This window comes from Miniopterus natalensis, chromosome 1, assembly GCF_054644295.1.
Source record: "Miniopterus natalensis isolate mMinNat1 chromosome 1, mMinNat1.hap1, whole genome shotgun sequence".
Taxonomy (NCBI): Eukaryota; Metazoa; Chordata; class Mammalia; order Chiroptera; family Miniopteridae; genus Miniopterus; species Miniopterus natalensis.
Genome location: NC_142081.1, coordinates 100,236,926 through 100,263,211, shown reverse-complemented (window position 1 = coordinate 100,263,211; position 26,286 = coordinate 100,236,926). Strand labels below are relative to the sequence as shown.

General features: G+C 34.6%; 1 protein-coding gene across 4 annotated transcripts in view; it reads right to left on the bottom strand.

Annotated features, from left to right (window-relative positions):
- Positions 1-26,286, bottom strand: part of MYO9A (myosin IXA) — a 272,449-nt gene that overhangs the window by 83,618 nt on the left and 162,545 nt on the right. For all 4 annotated transcript variants that reach the window (XM_016201287.2, XM_016201296.2, XM_016201314.2 and 1 more), the window contains 8 exons: positions 16,422-16,565; positions 15,035-15,074; positions 6,888-7,010; positions 6,540-6,620; positions 4,676-4,786; positions 3,746-3,868; positions 1,350-1,499; positions 211-530 (listed from right to left, as the gene is read on the bottom strand). In XM_016201287.2, the coding sequence (XP_016056773.2) occupies positions 211-530; positions 1,350-1,499; positions 3,746-3,868; positions 4,676-4,786; positions 6,540-6,620; positions 6,888-7,010; positions 15,035-15,074; positions 16,422-16,565 (1,092 nt within the window). The remainder of the gene's footprint in view (positions 1-210; positions 531-1,349; positions 1,500-3,745; positions 3,869-4,675; positions 4,787-6,539; positions 6,621-6,887; positions 7,011-15,034; positions 15,075-16,421; positions 16,566-26,286) is intronic.

The following is a 26,286-nucleotide window of genomic DNA, read 5'->3' as shown; positions in this document are numbered from 1 at the left end:
CCATAGACTATGTAGGTTTTCAATCCAATTTAATTCAATAAACACTTATTTAGCTTCTATTATAGACCACACAATGTAAGTTAAATTGCTAGGAGTATCACAATTTAGTGGTGAAGACAAACTGCACATAACCAATTCTAATACAAGTTAGGCAGAGGTATAAACAATGTATTTGAGCAAGGGAAGAATTATTATAAGAACGAAGATTACCTTTGTCTTGCTCTGAATCCTCTACATATTGACTGCAAAAGGATAATTTTGTTCCTTTGTTCTTGATACCTCTTACTTTCCCTGTAGCCTTTCCATCTTGCCTGTATACAAACAGCAGCCATGTGCCTCCGCCTATAGTGCTCTCGCCATCTCTGTTGGATGATGATGGCTGCAGTCCGGAGCTCCAAATACCGCTGCCTTTCCAAATGAGCACGCCACGAAGCTTGGAGAAGAGTAACTGCACTAGCCATAACTAGAGCATCTTTCTGCACAGCTGCATCTCTGACTTGCTTCTGGTTTAGGTAATTCCTCCAGAATCGCTGTAGAGAAGACAAAATAATAGAAACTGATTGTCATACCTTATACCACATTTTCACAGAAAAAGGAAAAAAGAATAAATTTCTTATGTCATAACTAAAGGGTAAGTGGCTAAATGCTAAATTGTGGGTGATTTAAAAAGTTTTATTTTCTAGATATTCTTGGTTAAAGCAACTATTTTAGATAATATAACCTCAATAAAGTTAATTATAGAACTTAATTTAAATTTTTTGATGCTTTCATGCCCTACAATTAATTTTAACATATTATAAATTATTCTCATACTACAATTTGCCATTATTATTGAATTTAAGTCAACATGCACACATTTCAAAAATTAAGATAGTAAAGTTTGTTCTTGTACAAACAGAAAAGGTCCTGTGGAAACATGTATCGTATAAATTGATGAGAAAGAAAATAAAACAGGTAAATGTGAAATAAGGTACCTATAAACCAAGATAAGTACTTAACAACAATGTACTTATAACACGCAAATATCACTGAGAAAAATATTAAATATAACTATGCAACAAAAATTAAGGCACATAACTCCTTTGCCCCTAATCATACCTCACAAGCCATTGTAACTATAAATTCAATTTAATTAAAATTCAACTCCACTGATATTTATTAATAGTCTATTATTATATGCCAAATAATCTTTTCAGTGCTATCAACATTTCAAAAATGTGTAGGACACATTCTCATCTCTGAAGAAGTTTACATCTTATTTATATGTTTCACAGTAAAATAATTCTGGTTACTAAAACAAAGGCCAAATAAACTAGCCAATCTCATGCAAGGCATCCTTTGCCTCCCACCTGAATGATAACCGATGCCTGTCTAAGATGGAGAAAATGCTGCCTGCACAGCAAGACTCTAAACCATCGTTGCAACAATATGATTCTGCGGAGCACCTCTTGGTGAAGCAGGTCTTGCAGGTGCTGTCGTTCCTGTTCCTTTAGGAACACCTACCAGAAAGAGAAAGATGAGAAATACAGCTTAAGAAAAAATGAGAAATTTATTTCATGATCAGCATTTTTAGAGAAGAACAAATACTGTGGCAAATGTGTAAAGGCAGTACTGATAAATATTTCTACCAATTTATCCAAAGCAGTCATTCTCAAAATGGAGAGAAGACATTAGAGTATAGAAGGGGAAATGGAAGGTGCACATGGGCACAAAAATCCCAGTGCCAGATATTATGATACATTATTCCCGTGGGAAATTCACCACCATAATGAGCCAATGTACTGCTGGTGGTATGTCATATTTCTATTGATTTTTTTTTTTTTTTAAGAGAGAGGAAGAGAAGGAGAAAGAGAGAAAGAGCAATATCAGAGAGAAACACAGACTGGCTGTCTCCCATACATGCCCTGGCTGGAGATCAAACCTGCATCCTAGGTATGTGCCCTGACCAAGAACTGAACCTGCCACCTTTCGGTGCATAGGATGATGTTTCAACCAACTAAGCCACACAGGCCAGGGTATCATATTTTTCAAGGATGCTAGAGTAGAGGAAACAAGTTGAGAACCACAAATCTTCAAGTTTGATCATAACATAAATAAACCAACAATAAGTCTTTTAGAAACCCAGTATGTGCCAAAGACTTCTTGTTGCCCAAAGCTATTAAGTTTATTTATTTACTCCTTCATTCCATTAAAAAAATCTGTAGCAATTTAGGGGGATACAAAGATAACTTAGATATGGTCCCTTAGGAAATAGGATTGCATTCACCTTAAACATCAGGTAGATATTAAAAATAGTATATATTTAAGGTATATAATATGATGTTTTGATGTACGTATACATTGTGAAATGACTATCACAATCAAAATAATTAACATACTCATCACCTCCCATTTCTGTCAAAAATAAAAAATATTTTTAAAAAGAGCACATAGACCTGGCTGGCTGGTTCAATCGGTTGGAGCATCCTGTATACCAAAAGGTTGCGGGTTCGATTCCCAGTCAGGGCACATACCTAGGTTTTAGGTTCGATCACAAGTCGGGACATATCCAGGAGGCAATCAATTGATGCTTCTCTCTCACTAATGTTTCTCTCTCTTTCTCTTCTTCCTCTCTCTCTAAAATCAATAAAAACATATCCTCGGGTAAGGATGAAAAAATAAAATAATTTGCCTTTAAAAATAGCACATAGTTATTAGATACTCAAAGAGGAAAAAAGTAAACTAATAAGGGTAAGAGACAGAGGATGCCACCTGAGCAAAACAAGTAGTTGTAAATAATGAAAAGGCACATACAAGGGACAAAGAAATACTTGATCTTTATAATGAAGATATTAAATAGTGTAAAATCACAATATGGAGGTTCTTGAAAAAGATGTTTGAATTTAATGAGGTTATCAGGGGATTATTACTGATCAGGAAGTCAACATAAAGAAATATATTGCCCAGTGGTTGAGCATCAACTGGGAGATGGCAGTTCGATTCCCGGTCAGGGCACATGCCTGGGTTTCAGGCTCAATCCCCAGTGGGGGTTGTGCAGGAGGCAGCCGATCAATGATTCTCTCATTATTGATGTTCCTATCTCTCTCTCTCTCCCTCTCCCTTCCTCACTCTGAAATCAATAAAGATATATTTTTTTAAAAAAAAAGAAAGAAATTAAGGTGATTTTGATAAAATAGGTAGAGTGAGTTAAAAAAAATAACAAATAGACAAACTAGATGAGAGATCTGTTTACTGTAAGAGAACTATTAAGTGAGAGGTAATAGAACTACTATGGAACCAGTGGCACTGGAGAAAAAGGGAGAGATGTGAGAATCATTTGTAAGGAAAAAAAGAAACAGAACTTTGTAAAATGATTAAAGTGAAGGGTAAGCCAAATATTATTATGGTTTCCAGCCTAACAAACTAGAAGAAGGGTGACAGGAAAAAGTAGTTGACAAATTAAGGACAATAGGGAAATCAGGATAAGGTGACGTTGGGCAAGCAGAGTTTGAGATTATAGCAGAGCACTAGGGGGAGATGATTTTTAGGCAGTTAAAAGTACAGATAGAACTAGAGAATTGGCCAGAAGCTCTTTAATACTGACTATTTTATTAAGTAAAAAAATCTCGGCCTACCCAATTTCCTTATGACATCTGGTAAACTACGTTTCTATGTTTTCTATAAAACATTATCATGGCAAGGATTGTCATTATTATTTAAACACAAAAATACACTCAGTCTTGACAAGGGTTATATAAATATTTACCATGGATTTTCCAACTTGATAATTATTTGGATTAATATTTATTTTCCTGAAGAAATCCTGAATGTAAAATTTTGATGGAATAATATTTCGAGGAAGAAGTACATGGAAGTGGCTCACAAAATCCTGAAAAATTAAAAGAAAATGTTATAAAGTTATAAAAGAAAGATATGTAAACAAGATCCTAAATTTTAGCAAATTATTCTTTTATTGATCCATTTTTCATTCTTTTAAAGAAGGTGAAATCAAGAAAGCTTTTTTAAATAGGGTGAAACCAAGAAAGTACTTGTTAACTTAAAGTATTACAAAAGGTAGACTTATAAAATGGGGGGAGGTGTAGTGAGTTCTATGTAGTAGCAAAGACTCACTCAGCTGTTGAACAGCTTCAATATAATTTCTATACCCATAGCAGCAGTAGCTGATGAGAATAACTATGAGTCTTGCTGGCAGCTTCCTATAAAAGAAAATCCTACTGAGAAAACTTTAGCAAAAACCAAATGGAATGTTTTCTTTTGGACTAGACAGTTCTGATTGAACTATTTCAGTGTGAAGAACTGTAATCAGTGTGAAGAATTGCTATGTTACCAGTAAATTTAGCATTTACTCGTAACAGTGTGAAGAATTGCTATATTATGAGTAAATTTAGTGTACAGCAATCAGTGTGAAGAACTGTTATGTTATGAGTAAGTTTAGTATTAGGAAACATTCAGATCAAATGAGGATAGCTAAGTACTAGATTCTATTACAACACAAGCTTAATAAGATTGGTGCCATTCGATAGAAGTATTCTCTACCTCTTCAATTCTGTATACAAAAGATGGAATGGAAAGGAAGAATTAAGAGAAATAAACAAACCTCAAATAAAAAATAAGCAAGACAGGAATAATTTATTTGATGTGCATATATATTTAAAGATCACTGTAAATTTATAACCTGGAAAGAGTATTTGCAGCTGTATCCTGATTGGCGAATTCGAACGGTCTCCAGCATCCCAGTATACCGAAGCTGCCTAAGTACCAAGGAATCACTGAACCTTAATGGCAGCTAAAAAAAAAAGCAATAGAAAAAAACATTAACCTAGAAGAATAGATCTCCAAATTAATGTTTGTCTTATAAGAATGATTAACTTTTGAATATCTAGGAACTGACTAAAGCTTGTCTGGTTAAAACATACCAGAAATGACAAGACAATCTTACTTCCCAGGATGGTAGCTTCAGAAAAGTTCTGACTGCCTGACCCTAGGGAAAATGAGAAACCAGGTTTCCAGGCTTTTCTAGTTGTAGAGGCAGAGGACTTTCAAAGCTCAAAAGGATGTAGCTGCCCACAGAGGAGGCCACATAGTAGTCATAAAATACGTAACAAGACTAGCCTACTTACATATGGTCAAGAGTGTCTGTATTTTTGTTTTTAATTACAATTTTATCTATAATCTCACTCAGAAACTACCTGCCCCACTTTACCAGTTGCCCTGGTTAACTGAGAGCTGACAGATTCTTCTTCTAATAACTAGTACAAGGTTAAGAGTAGTTTATTTCCCTAAACACTTTTTGCTGATGATACTGGTATGACATATTGAAAAAAAAATTCCTTTAGTCCCTGACAATTGATTTCATTGTATATGCATTGAGGGGGAAGAAGCTAATGGCAGGCAGTCACTCCTCAGTCGTCATAGTACTATGTCACTCCTAGGTATCTCAATAGGCATGTTTTCAGACATTCAAAACAAGATGCATTTGGAGCTTCTGATATTTCTCCCTATTCACTCTAAATACTATTTTCAATGATTCCCTAAGGGAATCCCAAACATTTTCGTGCAGACAGATGGGGCATACCAGCTGTAAAGGAAAAAGAGTCAATGGGTAACTTATGTTAAATAATAGTAATAATAGCTGACATTTATTTAGTACTTGTTCTATACCCTGAAATACTTCATTAGTTGAACTCTTTGTATAGCAAGGTCTCAAATAATAATAGAGACTCAAACTTCTAGTTTAAAATATAAATAAAATGGTTTCCTTTTTAATCATTGTAAAAGAATTGCTACATTTACTAACCATTTTAGTATGGGCTAGGGACATTCTAAATATATTACAGGTATTAACTCACATGTACTCACAAAACTCTATGAGGCCCTATAAATATAATATATTCTTACATGGATGAAAATATTTAAGCCACAGAAAGGTTAACTTGTCTAAGGTCACAAAGCTTGTAAAAAGCCAAGCTGGAGACTGCTTCTTAAGACTTATGAAAGCTGAACATAATTCCTACACATTCTAGCTGTTTAGGCTGGGAACTTTTTTTTCCTATGATGAACATAAAGAAAGATGACAAATGTTTACACTTTTTAGATATATTTTGCAAAGCCCTAATTAGAGGAGCTATTATAAGAAAAACAGGAAGGAATCAAGAATGTCCATTGTATCTTCCCTATTTTACAAAGATAAGAATCTCTAAACATGAAATACACCAAATTCTTTAAGAGTGATAGTGTATATCCAAACAAGAGGTATTAATCTCAGGGCAATAAAAGTTGTATGAAACTCTTTCTTATTATGAAATTTCAAGAGGTATTTGCTTCTCAAATTCTTGTAGATACTAAATCAAGACTATATAAATACCTTGCAGACAGGTAGGTGTAAAAACAAAAAAAGTATCCAAAGAAAATATAGAACACTGTTTTCCTTAAAAAGATTACAGATAGCTCTTCCTCTCTACTTACTCTCCTTAGAAAGAATTTAAAGCTTGGTTTGAAGTAGGCTGAGCAAGAAGCTCTCATTTACAGGACATTTTTACCTTTTCTGCATTAGAGCGAATGCATTTTACAAAATATGGTTCTGCTTGACCAAGTGTCTCCATCAGCTTGTTTAATGAGGCCTGCAATACAAAGCAATATAATGAGCATTTTCTTCCATTCCAAACTGGCAATGATTTGCAAATATAAACAATAATGTCAAAATATGCAAAAATGAGTGGTATACATAGAAATAGGTTTATTTCTGAAAAGCCAAATGACCACTACAGCATGGCTTTTTAGTCAAATGAACCATATCCCGTTCAGGTATCTTGCCAATCATTTTGACCTTTCAATGTCAATTTGAAGGCAACAGATTCCTCTTAGTTAAAAATAAATTAGGAAATAACCTGAAACTGAGCGCTGATGCTGGGAGGTTTCTTCTTTTTGTGCAAATGAAGAAGGGACTTGGTAATACGGTCCTGCAGAGTCAGTCTTGTCAAGTGCTTTAAAGAATTTACCTCTAGCAAGTGCTAAAAAGAAGAAGAGAAAATAAAATTCTTCACATAAATTAATCTAAGAATAGGGAACAGAAAATTCTAAGCCAGTTTTCATTATTTCCTATGTATAATGACTGTGGTGAATATGGGAGATTGATATTCCATATCCATTCTCCCCTCCTCCTGCTTTCCTGCAGCTTTCCAGCTAAAAAGAAAACTACTTTTCTCAAACTCTATTGCATTTCAGGTTCTGGAAGTGATTTAAGTTCATCAATTAAATTCCCACACAAGAAACTGGGAAGGTATAATGATGCAGAGGCTTTGGTTAGTAGCTTCTGTTTCTGCTGGCAAGCATGTACATAAAAGTGCTTCAGTTTTCTGTCCAGGTACTACTTTTTTGAGTGCTGAGAGTCAGAGTGCAGGGCACTTGTGTTGTCACTGCAATTCTAGCAAAGGCACTTAAGCTCTGGAGCCAAAAGTTTTAGCAGCTTCTTCCTGAATCCTGCATCAACCTGGGAGCAGCAGCTACAACTTTCTGATTACAGCTCACATCAGTTCTACATTGTTATTTTAATACTCTACACCTACGACTTCTAATGATTTTGCAAGCTGTAAGCGCCTTTCTGAATTAAGTCCCTTTCTACATAAAAATATCTACAATAATTACTGTTAACTGTAACTGAATCCCTACTCACAGAGACAAATTAAATTAATTCTCAAGGATATATCAGATATGCCATGAACACAGAAAAAAGAAAAATACAGTCCCTATCAACAGTCATCCTGGTGTGCTAATTGTTAATAAGATCGAAGTTTTATATAAAGCAACAAAAGAATATAAAATAAAATACTAATAAAGTATGTGGGAGCTTTTTTAGCGAATCAAAAAATTTTAAACCATACTACAGGGTGTCCCAAAAAAATGTATACACACTTTGAATAATTATTAATTTCAATGGGTTAAATCTGAAAAGAAAGAAACATCAATTGAGCTGTCAGCTGTTAAAGTGTGCATACACTTTTTTGGGACACCCTGTATATGGCAGTGACTTTATCAATGAAAAGAATATATCTATATAAATGTATAAGCTAAAATGTTACTAAAAAGGTAGTAAAAGTTTTATTGTATGAGAAGCACAAGATTGAGTTAAAAAGGTACAAATTTAAGTCTAAAAAATATTAATTTTGCCCCAGCCAGAGTGGCTCAGTTGGTTGGGCACTGTCCCATGCACCAAAAGTTTGCTGGTTCGATTCCCAGTCAGGGCACATGCAGGCTTGATCCCCGGTAAGGAGTGTGCAGGAGGCAGCCGATCAATGTTCTGCTCTCACATCGATGTTTCTTTTTCTCTCTCCCCTTTCCTTTCCTCTCTCTCTAATAAAAATCAATGAAAATATGAAAAAAAAATTTTAAATATTAATTTTGACAACATAAACATTAAAAAATAAAAACTTTCAAGCAACAGATACAATACATATTTAAACAACTGCAACTAAGAAAAAATGTTTCCAACTATGATAATGACCCATTACCTGTATATAAGAACTGTAAGAAATCCTTTTAAAATACATCCCATAATACATGAGATCTAAATATGCAATTCACAAATAAAGTATAAATAACAACATAATGACAATCATTCAATTTCACTTGTAAGCAAAGAAACATTTTCTTTTTAAAGAGATTTTCTGTACATCAGATTGGCAAGCAATAAAGACTGACAAAACCCAACATTCATGAGGATGTGGGGAAATAGTCATATATATGCACTGTTCATAAGAATGCAAATCAGTATAATCTTCCCGATAAGCGATGTCATTTTTAGGTATTTATTTAAGGATAATGTCAGACAAGATCAGAATGCTATTTTTGACAATGTACTTCAAAAAATAATAAAAAATTATGAGCAGAGATATGTATTTATATGAATTCTTTTTGTAAAGTATGCTTCATCCACACAACTGAGTACTACATTACTTCATAAAACCACCATAACCACAGAGAAAGTGGGGGGAGGGGAGGTAGAAGAGGATAAAAGGGGGACAAATGGTGATGGAAGACTTCACTTGGGGTGGTGAACACAATACAATACACAGATGATGTATTACAGAATTGTATACCTGAAACCACTGGTTAATTTAACCAATGTCACCCCAATAAATTCAATTTTAAAAAGCCCCGTATTTCCTGACATAGAGAAATATTTGCAAATACTGTTGACAAAAAATGCCATGTAAAACAGTAACATATATGTATGATGGTATGTGTATGTTGAATTTTGGAGGGCTTTTACTTTATTTCTATTAGCATTTTTTAAATTCTCACAAGAAAATTCACTGCATACTAAGAAAAAAATATTTTTACATACTGGTAAAAACTAATTAGAATAATTTTATAGTTTATCCATAAGAACAAATTAGCACTAAAGCTTAAAATGATTTTTACCCCAAACATTTAAGATACTTCTGAGAAAAAGACCTTGGAGATTTTATAACCATATCTAAAGTGATACTAAAATTAATTAATAAATATTTGTCACTATGTGAAAGCATCATATGGACAGTGGAAAATACAAGTAACTATTTTTTTATAGTCCTTGTCTTCAAGGAGATTAACAGGAAAAGTATTTTTTAAAAAAAACAAAACCACATGTATTATTACAAAAAGGTCTTTCTAATTTTTTCATTTGCTTGGAATACTCCACAGCCAAATCTTTACATGGCTTGATTTTTCTTGGCATTCAACTTCTAGCTTAAATGCCCCAAACTTTTTCATGAAGTTCTTACTTAACTACCCAAAAAGTTGGCCACCGGTAAGTCAACATGTAATTTCTTTTCTTCTTTGCACATAACATCACCTAATCATCTTTTCATTTCTTTATTTGGTTTTTGTTTTTTTTTCCACTAGAAGATAAAGGAAAGCAAAGACTCTGACTAGACTGTTCATCCCTGTACCCCTAATGCCTAAAACAGTGTTCTGGTACAGAATAGGTAATCAATAAATATTAGTTTTGATGAATGAATGGATGGTTAGCAACTAATGATTTTTGAGCAATGTTTCCTTACCAACTGAAGACCAGACTTCTGCCCATTAAAATCACCATGATCAGATCAAATAACAAATACTCAGGGTGATTACTACAAATCAGGCTCTGTTCTAAGTGCTAGGAATACAGTACATTCAAATACAGGTAAACAGGCTACAAGGACATTATAAAATAAATGGTAACTTGAGGGTTAAGATTTATGAAGAAGATAAATAGGGCAAGTGAAAAATGGAGAGACAGGGAAAAATGGAACAAGGTGGAAGACAGGAGACTAAGGGGACAAGAGAGAGATGAATCCAGTTAAGTGACAGCTGCAATGTGACAGAAAGATGATGTGACAGAAACCCAGCATGATGTAACAGAAACCAAGAACTGGAATGTGGAACAGATATCTAGAAGAAGAGAAATATAGAGTTAATTTATTTCTTAGGTCTTCTGTTCATTATCTACTTTATTCCTTTCTTAATTCCATCTTCATTGTTTCATTTATTCAGCTTAATTAATCAGTTCATTTAAAAAAACTATTTACTGCTTGCTGTGCAAGGAGCTATAGAAACAAACATTAAAAAAATACTGCTTAAGCACTGTTTACAATACCCAAGATATGGAAGCAACCCAAGTGCCCATCAGTACACAAATGGATAAAGAGTTGGTACATATATACAATGGAATATTACTCAGCCATAAAAAATAATAAAATCTTATAATCTGTGACAACTTCGATAGTCAGACAGAGAAAGACAAATACACTATGATTTCACTTATATGTAGAATCTAAAAAACAAAACGAAACAAAATAAATGAACAAACAAAACAGAAACAAACTCTAGACACACAGAACATTTTGATGGTTGCCAAAGGGTAGGTAGGGGAATAGATGAAAAAGAGTAAGGGATTAAGATATACAAATTGCCGGTTATAGAAACAGTCACAGGGATGTAAAGTACAGCATTGGGAAATATAGTCAATAATATTATAATAACTATGTATGGTGTCAGATGGGTCCTAGACTTATCAGGGTAATCATTTCATAAGGTATATAAATGTCTAATCACTGTGTTGTATAGCTGAAACTAATATAACATTGCATGTCAACTGTAATTAAAAATTTTTTTTAATTAAGAAAGATACTGCTCATGTTAAAGAGGACTAAAATTAACTTCTTATCCTGAACCTGACTGACCAAAAATTTAGTAGGAAAGTGACACACTAAAATCACTTTGGAATTCAACTAAGAGAGGTGAGCAGGGTGTCAAAGTAGGGCAACTATCAGAAAAAATTGGAAATTAAAAGACAGGTCATGTTAGAAAAGTAGATTTAATAGAAGTGACAGCTTCAAAGTAGGAGCAGGAATACATTTTAAGAGAGAAAAGGGAAAGTACCATCTGTAATAATCATTGAGGACAAGAACTATAGTGAATCTGATGAGGAGGAAGAAAGTAACCACCACCTTCTGGGGGCTACAATAACCCACTGAGTAGATCTGAATATTCTCTACAAGAACCCCCTTCCCCTTGGAGGACCTGATCTGCTATAGCTTCCAGGTGGCCAAGGGCATGGAGTTCCTCTCTTCTAGAAAATGCATTCACCAGGACTTGGCTGTTCAGAACATCCTTCTAGCTGATTACAACATTGTGAAGATCTGTGATTTTGATTTGGCCAGACACATCTACAAAGACCCTGACTATGTCTGGAATAGAGATGCAAGACTCCCACTTAAGTGAATAGCACCTGAAGCCATTTTTGACAAGAGTTATACTACTCAGAGTGATGTGTGGTCGTTTGGCATCTTGCTGTGGGAAATACTCTTTCTGGACTGGAGTCATAACCACTGACTGAACTTGTATCCACCAGCTGAACAACACCTTAGCCAAGACCCCAGGTCTGGTCCCATCAACAGAAGTAAGAGGCATGCAAAGCTGCACAAGATGCTTGAAAATAAAAATAATTCAGCTTCTTCTGCTGAGCATCCACAGGGCCTTGAGAAACAAGGAGGAACCATAGCTAAGGATATAGAAGCCTGTCCCATGGTTTCTGCCCCTGCCCAGCTGGCCAAGGAGCCATGTGCAAGTAAACCATAAAGGAGGTCAGTGAAGTAAGAAGCTTGTCCAATTGGAAGAAGGTCTGAAAACAAAGCTATTGTTGAGCTTTAATTTGAAAGCATTCATTCATTTAATCATGTCCTAATAATAACCTACCTCACAAGGTGTTGTGAAAATTAAAGAAGATGAAAAAGGAGACCCCCCCCCCAAAAACAGAAAGTACTATCAAAAGGGCACTAAGCAGAAATAAATTCTAAGAGAGAAAAGGGAAAGTACTATCAAGAGAGAACTATATTAACAGAGAGTTAAGGGCTGTTGAAGGTTATATTTGTTAAATATGGCTTACGTTTAACTGTTCAGGATTGTAGTAAAAATAAAGCATTCTAAATCCTGACTATCTCAATAAAACGAAGTGCCAGAGGTGCCCTGAACACAGGTGACTGAATCTTATTTCCACTAGCTATAAAAGTTGTAGAGGTGCATACAAAAATGCTTCATATAGCAAAATATGAAAGAGGCTACAGATTTCACCAAAGAGCAAAAGAAAAAAAAGTTCAAGTTATCTATATTCCTGTGGTCAGAAATATCTCGTTCAAAAAATGACCACAATGACGATATAAGATCTGCCACTTTAATTTATAGTAATATATATTTGTATTGCCTTATCTGAAATGGACTAAAAGAAATAAGCAAACCATTTAGTAATTAGAAAAAATGAAGCATATTTAAATAAATGTATGAAAGAGGAAGAATAAGATTCCTAAACAAACCACATATCATGCACATATGTGTGTATACAAATAAGCCACAAATCCAGTTCTAAATGTTCTGATGGCAAATATGAAGAAATAAATTTATTATTTATTGACTGCTACTCATGCATGTACCAAACACGTATCTCTAATTCTAACATATATTATCCCATGCATGACAGATGAGACAAAGGTTAAGACAAGTTAGAGTACTCCAAAAACCATAGAGCAAGAAATAGATCCATAATTTGAATGTAACCTAAATTTGATCTTAGCCTGACTCAAGGTCAGTTTGACTCCAAAGTCCGTACTCTCATAGGCTATGTTGCCTCTCTGATATTAAATATATGCATCTGAATCAATAAAACACTAAAATAACAAAAAATTAGGTACATTTTAGTTAGAGAGAGAGAGAGAGAGAAATAGATGGGATTCCTATGATTGAATGGTATTATTTACTTCAGATGTATCCAATATATTGATGGTGGCCATCATATGAAGTTTAAGAAGTTATCCATTTGAGGTGAGTGAAAAAGAACAGTGCAAATAGGTAGGCCCAGAGGTGACATTCAAACTACTAAAAGACTAAAGAGAATGAAGGAAAAAGACAAATGGATAAAGATGTTTCAGAACAAATATGGTGTCCTCTTTTTTTCTCTACATAAAATCTTTTCATAATTAGAACATCATTACAAACCAGTTACATAAATTTTCTTTGTGGTTTGTAGTTCAAAACAATATTTACCACTACCAGAAACAACATCAGCAGTGCATTAAATTTTCTTTGGAAACCGAAGATAACTTAGGTAGAAGAAATAATAAAAACAAATTCCTTTTCTTTTTTCTTAAACTAGGGAATCATAAGAATAAACAGCTCTTTTCCTGTTCTTTTTTGTTTTCAACTTTGAGATTTTTTTAAAATATGTTTTTATTGATTTCAGAGAGAGGGAGAGAGAGGGAGAGATAGAAACATCAATGATGAGAGAATCATTCATTGATCAGCTGCCTCCTGCACGCCTCCCACTGGGGTTGAGCCTGCAACCCAGGCATGTACCCTGAACAGGAATTAAACCAAGACTGGTTCATAGGTCTACGCTCAACCACTGAACCATGCCATTTGGAATTCCAATTCTTTTAAAATTTTGAAATTGTGTTCATTAACAAGGTTACAATACAAGGGGCAGGATTCCTTCTTTGGGAAGGTACAAGAGAATGAAACAGTAAGATTTTTCTTTATTTTCCGTTTTTTTTTTTTAATTTTATTTTTGTTTAAAATATTACAGATATCCCTTTTTTCTCTCCAATGACCCGTTCCACCCCTTCCCATCCCTCTCCCCAGTCCCCCTCCCCACCACTGTCTGTGTCCTTGGGTTGTGCATATATGTATATAAATTCTTTGGTTATTCTCTCCCCTTCCACCGACCCGCCCTCCTCCATCCCTCTGACATTCGCCAGTCTCATCTATGAAGATTTTTCTTTCTTTAGTAAATTCATTAATTTTTCGAATGCCATCTCTACCTTAACAATGGAGATCAGAGTAGGCAAATTATAGTCCAAAAGCCAAATCCTGCCCACTATTTTTTATATGGTTTATATGACTGAAAAAAATTGAAAAATATTCAGTGACATGTGAAAATTACATGAAATTCAAACTTAGTGTCCATAAATAAAGTTTTATTGGAATACAGTCACACTCATTCAATTATGTATTGTTTATAGTTGCATTTGTGCTACAATAGCAGAGCTAAATAGTTACAACAGAGACGACAGGTCTGTAAACCTGTATGGACCTTTACAGAAAAACTTAACTAGTGCTAATGATGATAAGAATTAGGTAAGGACTAATTAGAAATTATTTAAAAATCAGGTAAAATTCAGAATTTGATCTTAACTTGGCTCAAGGAAAAATAAAAAGATCTCATGTAAAGAGGCAATTACTTAACAAAAATTTACATTTTGCTCAGAAGCTTTTCAAATACTAGAAAAAAAGATGTATCACAAATAAATATCTACCTGAATCATTAAGCTTGGTCATTTTATAACATCCAATCTTATTTCTAAAATGGATTTTACTGAATGCATACAGTCCCTATTTTGTGTATAAATAAGGTAGCTCTTATCTTTGATTTCTAAAGATTGTTTGCATGAGTACTAAAAATATAATTATGAAATAGGACACCGATGGAAAAAGTGGAAAAAAGATTTTTCATAATACCCACCTTTGGAAGGCCAGGCTTGAATTTGAAGTTTCTGTTTCTCCTAAAGAGACAAATCACACACAGAAAAAAACTATTGTAGAGATGAGTCATTTCAAGGTCGCTACTGAAACAACAGGTTATATACCCATTTCCAAGATGTAAATCATCTATATGAAAATGCTGTCTGATACAACTAAGCAGGCAACTTTAGGAAGGAAGGTAAGCAAAGAAAAGAGAACAAGAAAAGAGATACCTGCTCTGTAATATAGGTATAAACAGATTTATGCCTGATGATCAACAATATAATGTTGTACATTCAAAGCTAAAGTTTCATTTTCTTTTGGAGGTTAATAGGGCTCTAATTTCTTATGACTACAGAAGTTTTGTTTCTGTCACTTCAAGACTTTAAATAGATGCTTATATTTTAATGAATTGTTAAAATGTACTTTTCACTAAAACTTACAATTTTTTACTTTTGGAAATTAAAAATTCTCTTCTATTTTTTTTTACTCATAACTCAAAATCATACTTACATCAAGACCTTTTGTTATTATTATGGCTACAGAAAGAAAGATAATAAAAGCTAATACTTATGAACATGAGTTGGGGAGTCAGAAAGACATGGGCTTGAATCTAAGCTCTCTCACCTACTAAGGTATGATTTTAACCTCTCCAAACCTTCGTTTCATTACATGATAATGTAAAATAAGGAAGATAATACCACCAACCTCTTAGAGTTGTTGTGAGAATTAAATGAGTTAATTCATAATTCTGGATTATAGCAACACTTACATAAATTGAGCCTATGACACTGTTACACAATAACTTAGGGGTTAAGGAATCCAAATCAGTCATACTTCTAGCTAGTGGTCCAAAACTATGCTTTAGAATTATCTGGATTATGTTCATAAAGGTGGTTAGTTAACTTTTTACTGGTCCACCATGCATAGTTGTATCTATATCCTTAAACCAATTCTAGAACCAGATAATGAGGAATGGCAGGTTTGGATAAGTGTTATGTATCACTATATGTGGTCCCATTCATCATTTCATAGGGAATTTTCTGGCCCAATTTGTTAGGACTGCCAGAATTGAAGGACAATTGCTGTTAAAGACCAGGAATACTGAAAAGAACTAATAGTGTTGTCTCTCTCTGGATTAAGGTCCATTAAAGAGCAATAATGAATCATTTCTACAATATGTATATTCAACCATGATTCTCCTAGTCAGACTAAAACAAACAAAAACCCATCAGCTTAATAATGCATAAGATTCAGAACTCTAAATGCTGACTCTTGTTTCACTCAAAATTCTACTCATGAAATAGTATCTCCATCACCCCTTCTTTTTTCACCCAGGATTTTAAACCTGTCATTAAAAGCAATCCACATTACTGATTAATACTAACGTGAGAATTCCATGGGCTCTTTCCAAGAGTTTGCTGCTAGCTGAATTAGCGAATATCCCATCTCTGTCAAGCAAGGAGGTGTTACTTGACAGTCTGCTCTGGCGAATCCCAGTTCTACCATTCCAGGCAATATCAAATGTATCACTGTAAAAATTAAATATAGTACAATTTACTTTAGTTAACTGGGACATCTCTAACACTCTAAACTGCTTTCAAAAGTAAAATGAACCTTTAAACACTAAAGTTAAAATTTAGAAAAAATGCTAAACCAACAGCAAGTGTTTTTTTTATCAAAGAGATTATCAATCAATTTAAATTAACCTTTTATTCATTCAAAACAAAAAAATTTTCTATGGATTCTGACACATTTACATGCAAGTGTGCATGTAGATGAGCACATCATACAGTTAATGTCTTTAAATATACTGTTAACCATTTAACAATCAATAAATAATATAACGTATTATAATATAATGTAAAGGCTTTTGTCTTCGTTAGATTTTAGAATTTCCAAATGCTACTGAAGGAATTTCCAATTATAATAGGCCAACCCATCCTGTTGAATATTTAATTTCTTCATGGGAGGTCTCACTATTACACACATGTCCACTAGGGCTGAGCACTATTCTAGGCACTGAAGGTACAGGAATGAATAAAACAGATAAAATTATTAGGGATTACAGTAAAAAGAGTTAATAGGGGGCTTTCCAGGTAAAGACAGCAAATTGCATTTATATTTTAATTCCTCCAGAAACCCACAGAAACATTAACAACTTTTAAAGGAATAAACACTTAAGAGAATATACTAATATATAACAGAAACACATTTCTGAAATATGGAAAGCAGATATAGAGAGTAAATAGCTTTTTCAGTAGTAAACCTTAAACCGGCTGTGGGGAAAGTTAAGAAGCATCCCTATTTACTCTGCAGGACTCCTCAGAGGCTCCAGAACTGGAGCTACCAAGTATCTCAGGAAGTGGTGGAAACTGTAGGTTAAAAATAAGGAGCACTAGTTGAAAGTTTAAGAAGCACTTAAAAATCCATGAAACCTGATGACCACCCCTCCTTTACATAATCAAGAGGATGAAAGAGAAAATCATGGACTGGGCAGCACCATGCACACTGAGGATGGGTATGCTATATACAAGCTAATGGAAATATTGAAAATAGAGGTCTCAGTTCTCTTATCCAGCTGGATCCAGAATGCTGGCAGCTGGGCTTCAGTTGCCCCTTCAACAACACAGATTTGAACTGCACCAGTCCACTATACACACATTTTTTTCAATAAATACTATAAATGTATTTTTTCTTTCTTATGATTTTCTTAATAACAGTTGCTTTTCTCTAGCTTACTTTATTGTAAGAATATAACCTGTGTTAATAAACTGTTTATGTTAGCAGTAAGGCTTCTGATCAACAGTAGTTACATGCCCGGCCAGTTTGGTTCAGTGGTTGAGTGTCAACCCATGAACCAAGAGGTCACTGGTTCACTTCCCTGTTAGGGCACATGTCCTGGTTTTGGGCTTGATCCCCAGTAGGGGTCGTGCAGGAGGCAGCTGAACAATGACTCTCTCTCATCATTGATGTTTCTATCTCTCTTTCCCTCTCCCTTCCTCTCTTTGAAATAAATAAAAACATACTTTAAAAAATTATATGCAAAACTTTGCACAGGGGGTGTTGGCATCCTTAACCCCTGTATTGTTCAAGGGTCAACTGCATATTCTCCAGGCAGAAAATTAAAATAAACTTTTGTGTGAAATCTGACCAGGCCAAGAGGAAAGACCCAAATATACTGGTATGTTCCAGAGACTGACAACACACCCAACTAATGAGAGATTCTAATTAGCTTTTCAGTGTCTCAATCCTAAATATGAACAGCTGACCAAGGTTCACTAGATAGCTAACAGAAGTCCCTAGCATGAGACACAGAGACCAAAACAATCATGACATAAACAACTTGAAGGGGGGAAAAAAACTAGACAGGGAAAAGAAAACTTTTTAAAAGCTATCATAATATCTTTAAAAAAGAAGAGAGAAAAGATTCCATGTATAAAATAAGAACAAGATGCTATAAAAAGCATTGAAAAGATAAAATTAGTAACAAAAAAATCTTGAAAATTAAAAACGTGACACTAATGAAAATGCGGCTGAATATACTTTCACTCATTTAAAAATATTTATTGAGCACCAAATAGTGCCAATTATTTTTCTAGCAATGGGCATATACCAATTAACATACTAAATGTTCTACCCTCACAAGGCTTAAATTCAGGTGGAAAGAGACAAATAATAAACACATGAAAAAATATATTGTATGCCACATAACAGGCACTAAGGAGAAATTTTGAACAGGAAAGAAGGATTAAAAAAAGTCAGAATGTTAGTCTTTTTAATAGGGCATCAATAAGGTTCCATTTAAACAGAGATGTGAAGGAGATTTTTTTTTAATTTCCTCAAGAAGTTATCTGGGAGAAGAGTATTCCACGCAGAGAAAAGAAAAAACACAAAATTCCAGGGGCAGAAATGTTGTTAATGAGTCTGAGATATACTAAGAAGTCAGCCAGATCATTAATTTTAATCTATAAGCTGAATCAAGTCAGTGTTTTGCTCAAAATCCTCCTGTGTCTTTCTTTCTCATTATCATTAAAAGCCAAAAATTCTTACATTATCTAAAAGGTAAATGTAACATGGCCTCCCTCTTTCTAATTTGATCTCATCACTCTTCCCCCGCTTACTCTATCTCAACCTTGTTGATAACACTCCCCAAATTGATCTACAGATTCAAGATAACCCCAATCAAAACGCCAGCTGCCTTTTTTGAAGAAATTGACAAGCTGATCCTAAAATGCATATGGAAATGAAAAGAAGACAGAATAGCTAAAATGGTGTTAAAAAAACACATACACCAAAAGCAGGAAGAATTATAGTTCCTGATGTGTAAGCACATTACAAAGCTACAGTAATCAAAACAACATGGTACTGTCATAAGGAAAGATATACAGATCAATGGAACAGAATTGAGAATCCAGAAATAAACACTATCAGTTATGGTCAATTGAGTTTTGAAAAGGTGTGAACAATTCAATGAGGAGAGAACAGTATTTTCAACAAGTGGTGCTGAGATAACTGGATCTCCACATGCAAAAGAATAAAGTTGGACTTCTATCTTACAACAGATAAAAAAAAGAAAAAAAACTAAAAATGGATCATACATCTAAATTTAAGAGCTAGGACTATAACATTCTTAGAGAAAAACATAATGTTTGTGACATGGGCTTAGGTAATTTCTTAAATATGACAAAAAAAGTATAGCAAAAAAGAAAACTAAATAAATAAGACTTCATTAAAATAAAAAACTTTTGTACTTTAAAACACTACCATAAAAAAGTGAAAGGACAACTAACTCCCAGATTGAGAGAAAATACCTTCAAATCATGTATCTAATAAGGGAACTATATCTGGAATATATAAATATACTACCCAAAAATACTAAGACAGCCTTATTTAAAAATAGAAAAATTACTCAGAAATAAAAAGGAATGAACTACTGATATATGTAACAACCTGGCAGATTTGAGAAAAAAATTAATCTCAAAATCTTATTAAGGGGGTTAGGATATATAACCCCAAAATATGCTACTCTGGCATAAGGATTATTTTGAACTGAAAGGAACTGAGAATCAGCACATAACAGGAAGAGTTAGTTCTCTGCCCTTAAAAACAAAGCATAAATTTCCCTTTGTGAAGGTGTCCCTCTCCCTTACGAGGAAAAGGAGAGCAACTCTTCTCACTAGAGACATAGACACTGACATGAATTTACAAAAACAAACCTTATTAAAATAACTTCCATTAGATTCCTCATATATTTCCTAGCCATTTCCCCACTTTTTATCATTTCCTGAAGCCTAAATCACCTTTCCTTTGTAAAAAGAATATAAGCCCCCAAGTATAACTGCTTCTAAGTTCGCTTTTCTGTGGTTACTCATGCACATAAAATATTAATAAAAACTGCATGCTTTTTCTCCTGTAAATCTGTCAATAGTTTAATTCAGAGGCCGCCAGCCACTGAACCTAAGCAGGCAGAGAAAAAGTTTTTGCTCCTTAAGAGTTTTATACTACATGATTCTATTTATATAACGTTCTCAAAATAACAAAACTATAAATATGAAGAATATACTAGTGGTCGATAGTGGACAGGACAGGGACAGGGAAAGAGAAGAGTGACTACAAAGAGCATGAATGCTTTTGTGATAATGAGAGTTCTGTATCTTGACTGTGTCAGTTACACAAATCTATACATGAGATAAAACTGCAAAAAACTACACATACACACACATACAGATTTTTTAAATGATGAACACTGTAGTTTAGTTAATATTAATATACTAATATAAATTTCCTGGGTTCGATAATGTCCCACTATTATATAAGATGTCACTTAAGGGAAACTGAGTGAAGAATACATGAGACCCAATAAACTATTTTTTTTCTTTTGTACTATTTTTGAAACTTCCTGTTTTGAAAAATGAAATATCACCTTAAAAATTATTTTCCCATTAGTTTTTTTTATCTTTATTGTTGTAAGTATTACAGATGTCCTCTTCTTTTCCCCCATTAAGAATCTCCACCCAGCATCCACCCGTCCTCTCCCCCAGACCTTCTCCACACTCTTGTCTATGTCCATGGGTTATGCATATATGCATATAAATTCTTTGATTGATCTCTCCCGACCCCAGACTTCCCTTTGAGATTCGTGTTTCTGGATCTATTTTTGTTCATCAGTTTATTTTGTTCATTATATTCCACGTGAGTGAGATCATGTGATACTTGGCTTTCTCTAAGTATTTTGCTTAGCATAATACTCTTCAGGTCCCTCCATGTTCTCAAAGGGTAAGAGATCCTTCTTTTTTGTAGCTGCATAGTATTCCATGGTGAAAATGTCCCACAGCTTTTTTATCCATTCGCCTACTGATGGGCACTTGGGCTGTTTCCAGATCTTAGCTATTGTAAATTGTACTGCTTTGAACATAAAGGTGCACATATTCTTTCTGATTGTTGTTTTGGGTTTCTTAGGATATATTCCTAGAATTGGGATCACTGGGTCAAATGGCACTCCGTATTTAATTTTTAAAGAAATTTCCATACTGTTTTCCATAGTGGCTGCACCAGAATGCATTCCCACCAGCAGTGTACTAGGGTTCCCTTTTCTCCATATAATTTGTAGAGACATGTTTTGTGTCCTAACATGTGGTCTATCTTTCAGAATGACCCCATGTGCACCTGTATATATATTCTACAGTTTGAGGTGAAATGTTCTGTAACTGTAAATTAAGTCAATCTCATCTAGTTCGTCATTTAGAGTCATTGTTTCCTTGTTGATTTTTTGTCTGGGAGATCTGTCCAGCGAAGTCAATAGGGTGTTAAAGTCCCCTATTATGACTGTATTATTGTCGATCCCTCCCTTAAAATCCTCCAGAAGTTTATTCATATATATGTGTGTGTGTATGTGTTCCTATTTTGGGTACGTATGTTTACCACAGTTATATCCTCTTATTGAACCGATCCCTTTAATATTATGTAGTGACCTTTATTGCCTCTTGTTATGGCCTATATTTTAAAGTCTATTTTGTCAGATATAAGTACTGCTACCCCAGGTTTTTTTCATTTCCATGAAAATTTTTTTTCCATCCCTTAATTCTCATCCTGTGTGAGTCTTTTATTCTCAGGTGGGTCTCTTATAGACAGCACATACAGGGGTCATGTTTTCTTATCCATTCAGCTACCCTATGCCTTTTGATTGGAGTATTTAATCCATTACATTTAAAGTTATTATTGATAGGTACTTATTGTCATTTAAATTCTTTATGCCTGTGTTTCTATATATATATATATATATATATATATATATATATATACTTATTATTATTACAGCAATACCTTTAAGATTTCTTGCAATGCTGATTTGGCAGTGGAAAAACTCCTTTACCCTTTTTTTGTCTGGGAAGCTGTTTATTTTACCATCTATTTTGAATGATAGCCTTACTGGACAGAGGAGTCTTGGTTTCAGATCCTTGCTTTTCATTTCCTTGAATACTTCATGGCATTTCCTTCTGGCCTGAAGGGTTTCTGATGAGAAATCAGCCGAGAGCCTTATGGGAGCTCCTTTGTAGGTAAAAAAAATTGCTTTTCTCTAGCTGCCTTTAAGATTCTCTCTTTGTCTTAAATTTTTGGCATTTTAATTATAATGAGTTTGGTTGTGGGCCTCTTTGGGTTCTTCTTGCTTAGGACTCTCTGTGCCTCCTGAACTTGTATGACTTTTTCCTTCACCAGGTTAGGGAAGTTTTCTGTCATCATTTCCTCAAACAGGCTCTCTAACTCTTGCTTATTTTCTACATCTTCTGGTACTTCTATGATGTGAATATTGTTACATTTCATGTTGTTCCACAGCTCCCTTAATCTGTCCTCCTGTTTTTTACTTATTTCTTCTTTTTGGTTCTCTAATTGATTTTTTTCTACCCTGTCTTCTAATTCGCTAATTCGATCCTCGGCTTCCCCTAATCTGCTGTTTATTCCTTCCAATGTATTTTTTATTTCTTAATTCCTTCATAGTTTCCATATCTTTTCTCATGCTGTTGAGCATCCTTAAAAATCATTATTCTGAACTCTATATCTGACAGACTGCTTATCTCCATGTCATTTATCTCTTCTGGAGAATTCTTTTGCTCTTTCATTTGGGGCTTTTGTCTCCCCATTTTGGCTGTCTGTTTAGGTTTGTTTCTATGAATTAGGTTGATCTGCAAGGACCCCAGTCTTTTTGGATGGTCTACGGCGCAGGCCAATGTCAGATATTGTTTGTGACTGCACCGTTTGTAGCTTTCAGTGATCCACAGCTTGTGGCTGCCTTTTCTGGGGCTTAGTGCATTTGAAAAGGACCCAGCTATGCACCAAGGTCTGCTTTTCCTAGTCCTGGGTCTAGAAGATCAGGCAAAGACTCAAAGCATCCAGAGATCTGCCTTCTCGTGTAGGCTGTTATTCTCAGTCACTTAATGAGCCTCGGGCTGTAGACCACAGGAAGGCATAAGCTCCATAGGGTTGGGTGAGTAGTTTTCCAACAGGGTGAGGCAATTGCCTCCCCCCTAGGGAAAAGCTGCCTGGATGGTAAAGGTCTACATGAGAACGATGTCCTCTCCAGCATGGGGGAATGATTCAGAACAGAAATCCAAGCTCTATCCCCAGAGCCCTCAACCTTGATTCTCCTCACAGAGCACTAGACCACTCTACCCTCTCTCTGCTGGAGCTGAAGGTGAGTGGCTGCACACAAAATTTTGTGTGTTAGCCCTTTAAGAGGGTGCCTGCATTTCCAGACCTCTCCCTGACAGACAGAAACCCCGCTGCTTTTTATAACCTAATGTTGTGTGGGCACCTTTCTCAGTCCTGGTGCTCTGAGCTGGGGAGACCAGCTTGGGGTTTAGACCCCACAGTTCTCAGTGAGAACCCCCCACAGCTGAGATATCCCTTGGGAATTTCCGCTGCTGCCTGTGGGAGCCTTGCCAGCTCTCTTGTGCCTCCACACTTCCCACCAGTCTCTATGCGGTCTTCACTTTAGGCCCTTGGTTATGAGGGTTCTTTCCAGCTAGTCTTCAGTTGATTATACAGGATGGTTTTTCTATATTTTAATCATAATTCCATTTTGGTCCTGGGAGAGTGTCAGTGTAGCTTCCACTTAATGTGCCACCATCTTGGAATCTCTCTACCCCCATTAGTTCTTTAGTTAAACTATAATAGTCTATAATGCTTTTATAGATAGCCAGGTCAATATCTTTAAATTTTTATAACAGCTCTGTTCCATTCTTCCGGTTAAGCTTTTAATTAAGAGGGACAGAAAATAAGAAAATAAAACATACGAACATTTAACTACAAAAATTTTCATCAGTATAAAAAATTAGTTAACAATCCAGATAACCAATAATTAGAAATAGGTGAAATAAATGGTTACAACCACTGAATGGAAGTCTATGAGGTCATTAAAACTCATGTTGTAGAATAATATTTAATGGCATAAAAAGATGTTTACATGTATTAAATTTAAATAAAATATGGTTGCATTTTCACAGTTTTGTTTAAGACAATTATATTTATACTTGGAAAGAAGAATACACACCAAAAAGAAATAATTTTTAATGGGCTAAGTAGACACTTATTAAGAAAATAAATGAATCATCAAAGAAGATATACAAATTGCCAATAAGCACATGATAAGATGCTGAACATCATTAGGCATTAGGGAAATACAAATCAAAACCAGAATGAGCCATTACTTCACACCCACTAAGACAGCTAAAAGGAAAAAGAAAAGCAAAAACAAATATTGCAAGGATGTGGAGATATTGGAACTCTTTATCTATTACAAGAGGGAATATAAAATGTTGCAGCCACTTTGGAAAATAGTTTGGCAATTTCTCAAAATGTTAAACAAAACATAGTCACCATATGACCCAGGTATGTGCACAGTCACTATATACCTAGGTATGTGCTCAAAAGAATCAAAACATATGTCTACACAAAAACTTGTACATGAATGTTCTCTGAAATATTATACATAATAGCCAAAAAGTGGAAACAATCCAAGTGTTGATCACCTGATAAACAAAATATCCGTACAATGGAATATTATGTGGCCATAAAAAGGAATGAAGTATTGGAACATGCTGTAACATGAATTATCCTTGAAAACATGCTCAGTTAAACAAGTTTCATACTAAAGGCCACATATTCTAAGACTCCATTTAAATGACATTTCTAGAATAGGCAAATCTATAGAGATAAAAAGTGGATTCATATTTACCTAGAGTTGGAATGGAGGAGAGAAACTGTAAGTAGGAAGTTTCTTTTAGATGTGATTAAAATGCTCTAAATTAGATTTTGGAATGGTTGGTCAACTCTGAAACACACCAAACCCCACTGAATTGTATAAATGGGTGAAATCTTGCGTTATGTAAATTACATCTCAATAAAGTTATTTAAAACAAGGGCTCAGAAATCAGGAATACTATAACTAAAATGCAATACAACAATGTCTTCTAACTTCTGAGGAAAATTAATTCCAACCAAGAGATCTATACACAGCCAAATTACCAATCAAGTGTGAAGGTATGTTTAGTTATACCTTCTCATGGAGCTACCAGAGGATATGCTCCACAACAGGTTACAAAGTGAGGAAGAAATTGAAGAAAAAAAAATAGTTGACACAAAACAGAAGAATAACAAAAGGAATGCCCAATACAAAAGTAAAAAAAGATACCAATAAGACATCTATGCAACAGATCTAGAGAACAATCCCTCCACACTGGTACAGGTCAAAATAACAGGAGGTATTTCTACAAGAGGAGGAAACTGATTCAAGATGCACTGTATATGATCAAAGGAAATTCAGACAACTGGCAAAAAATCTTGGAGTTGAACTGATGATGGGCAAATAGAAAATGTTAGAAAAAAAATTAGGTGAAAAGATGACTTCAGACTAGGAAATAATTTTTTAAATAAGTTAAAAAAGAACCAGAGGAAAAAAATTAGTACATTTAATTCCATTAAATTTAAGGATTTTCATTCACCAAAGTCACCATAGCCAGTGCGGCACTGTGGTTAGAGCACTGGCCCACACACAGAAGGGTTGCTGGTTTGATCCCTGGTCAAGGGCACATACCTAGGTTGCAGGTTGGATCCCACCCTGGTCTGGGCATGTGCTGGAGGCAATCAATCAATGTGTCTCTCTCACATAGATGTTTTTCTCTCTCTTTCCCCGTCCTTCCCTCCCCTCATCCTTCCCTCTCTCCAAAAAATTCAATGGAAAAAATATATCTTCAG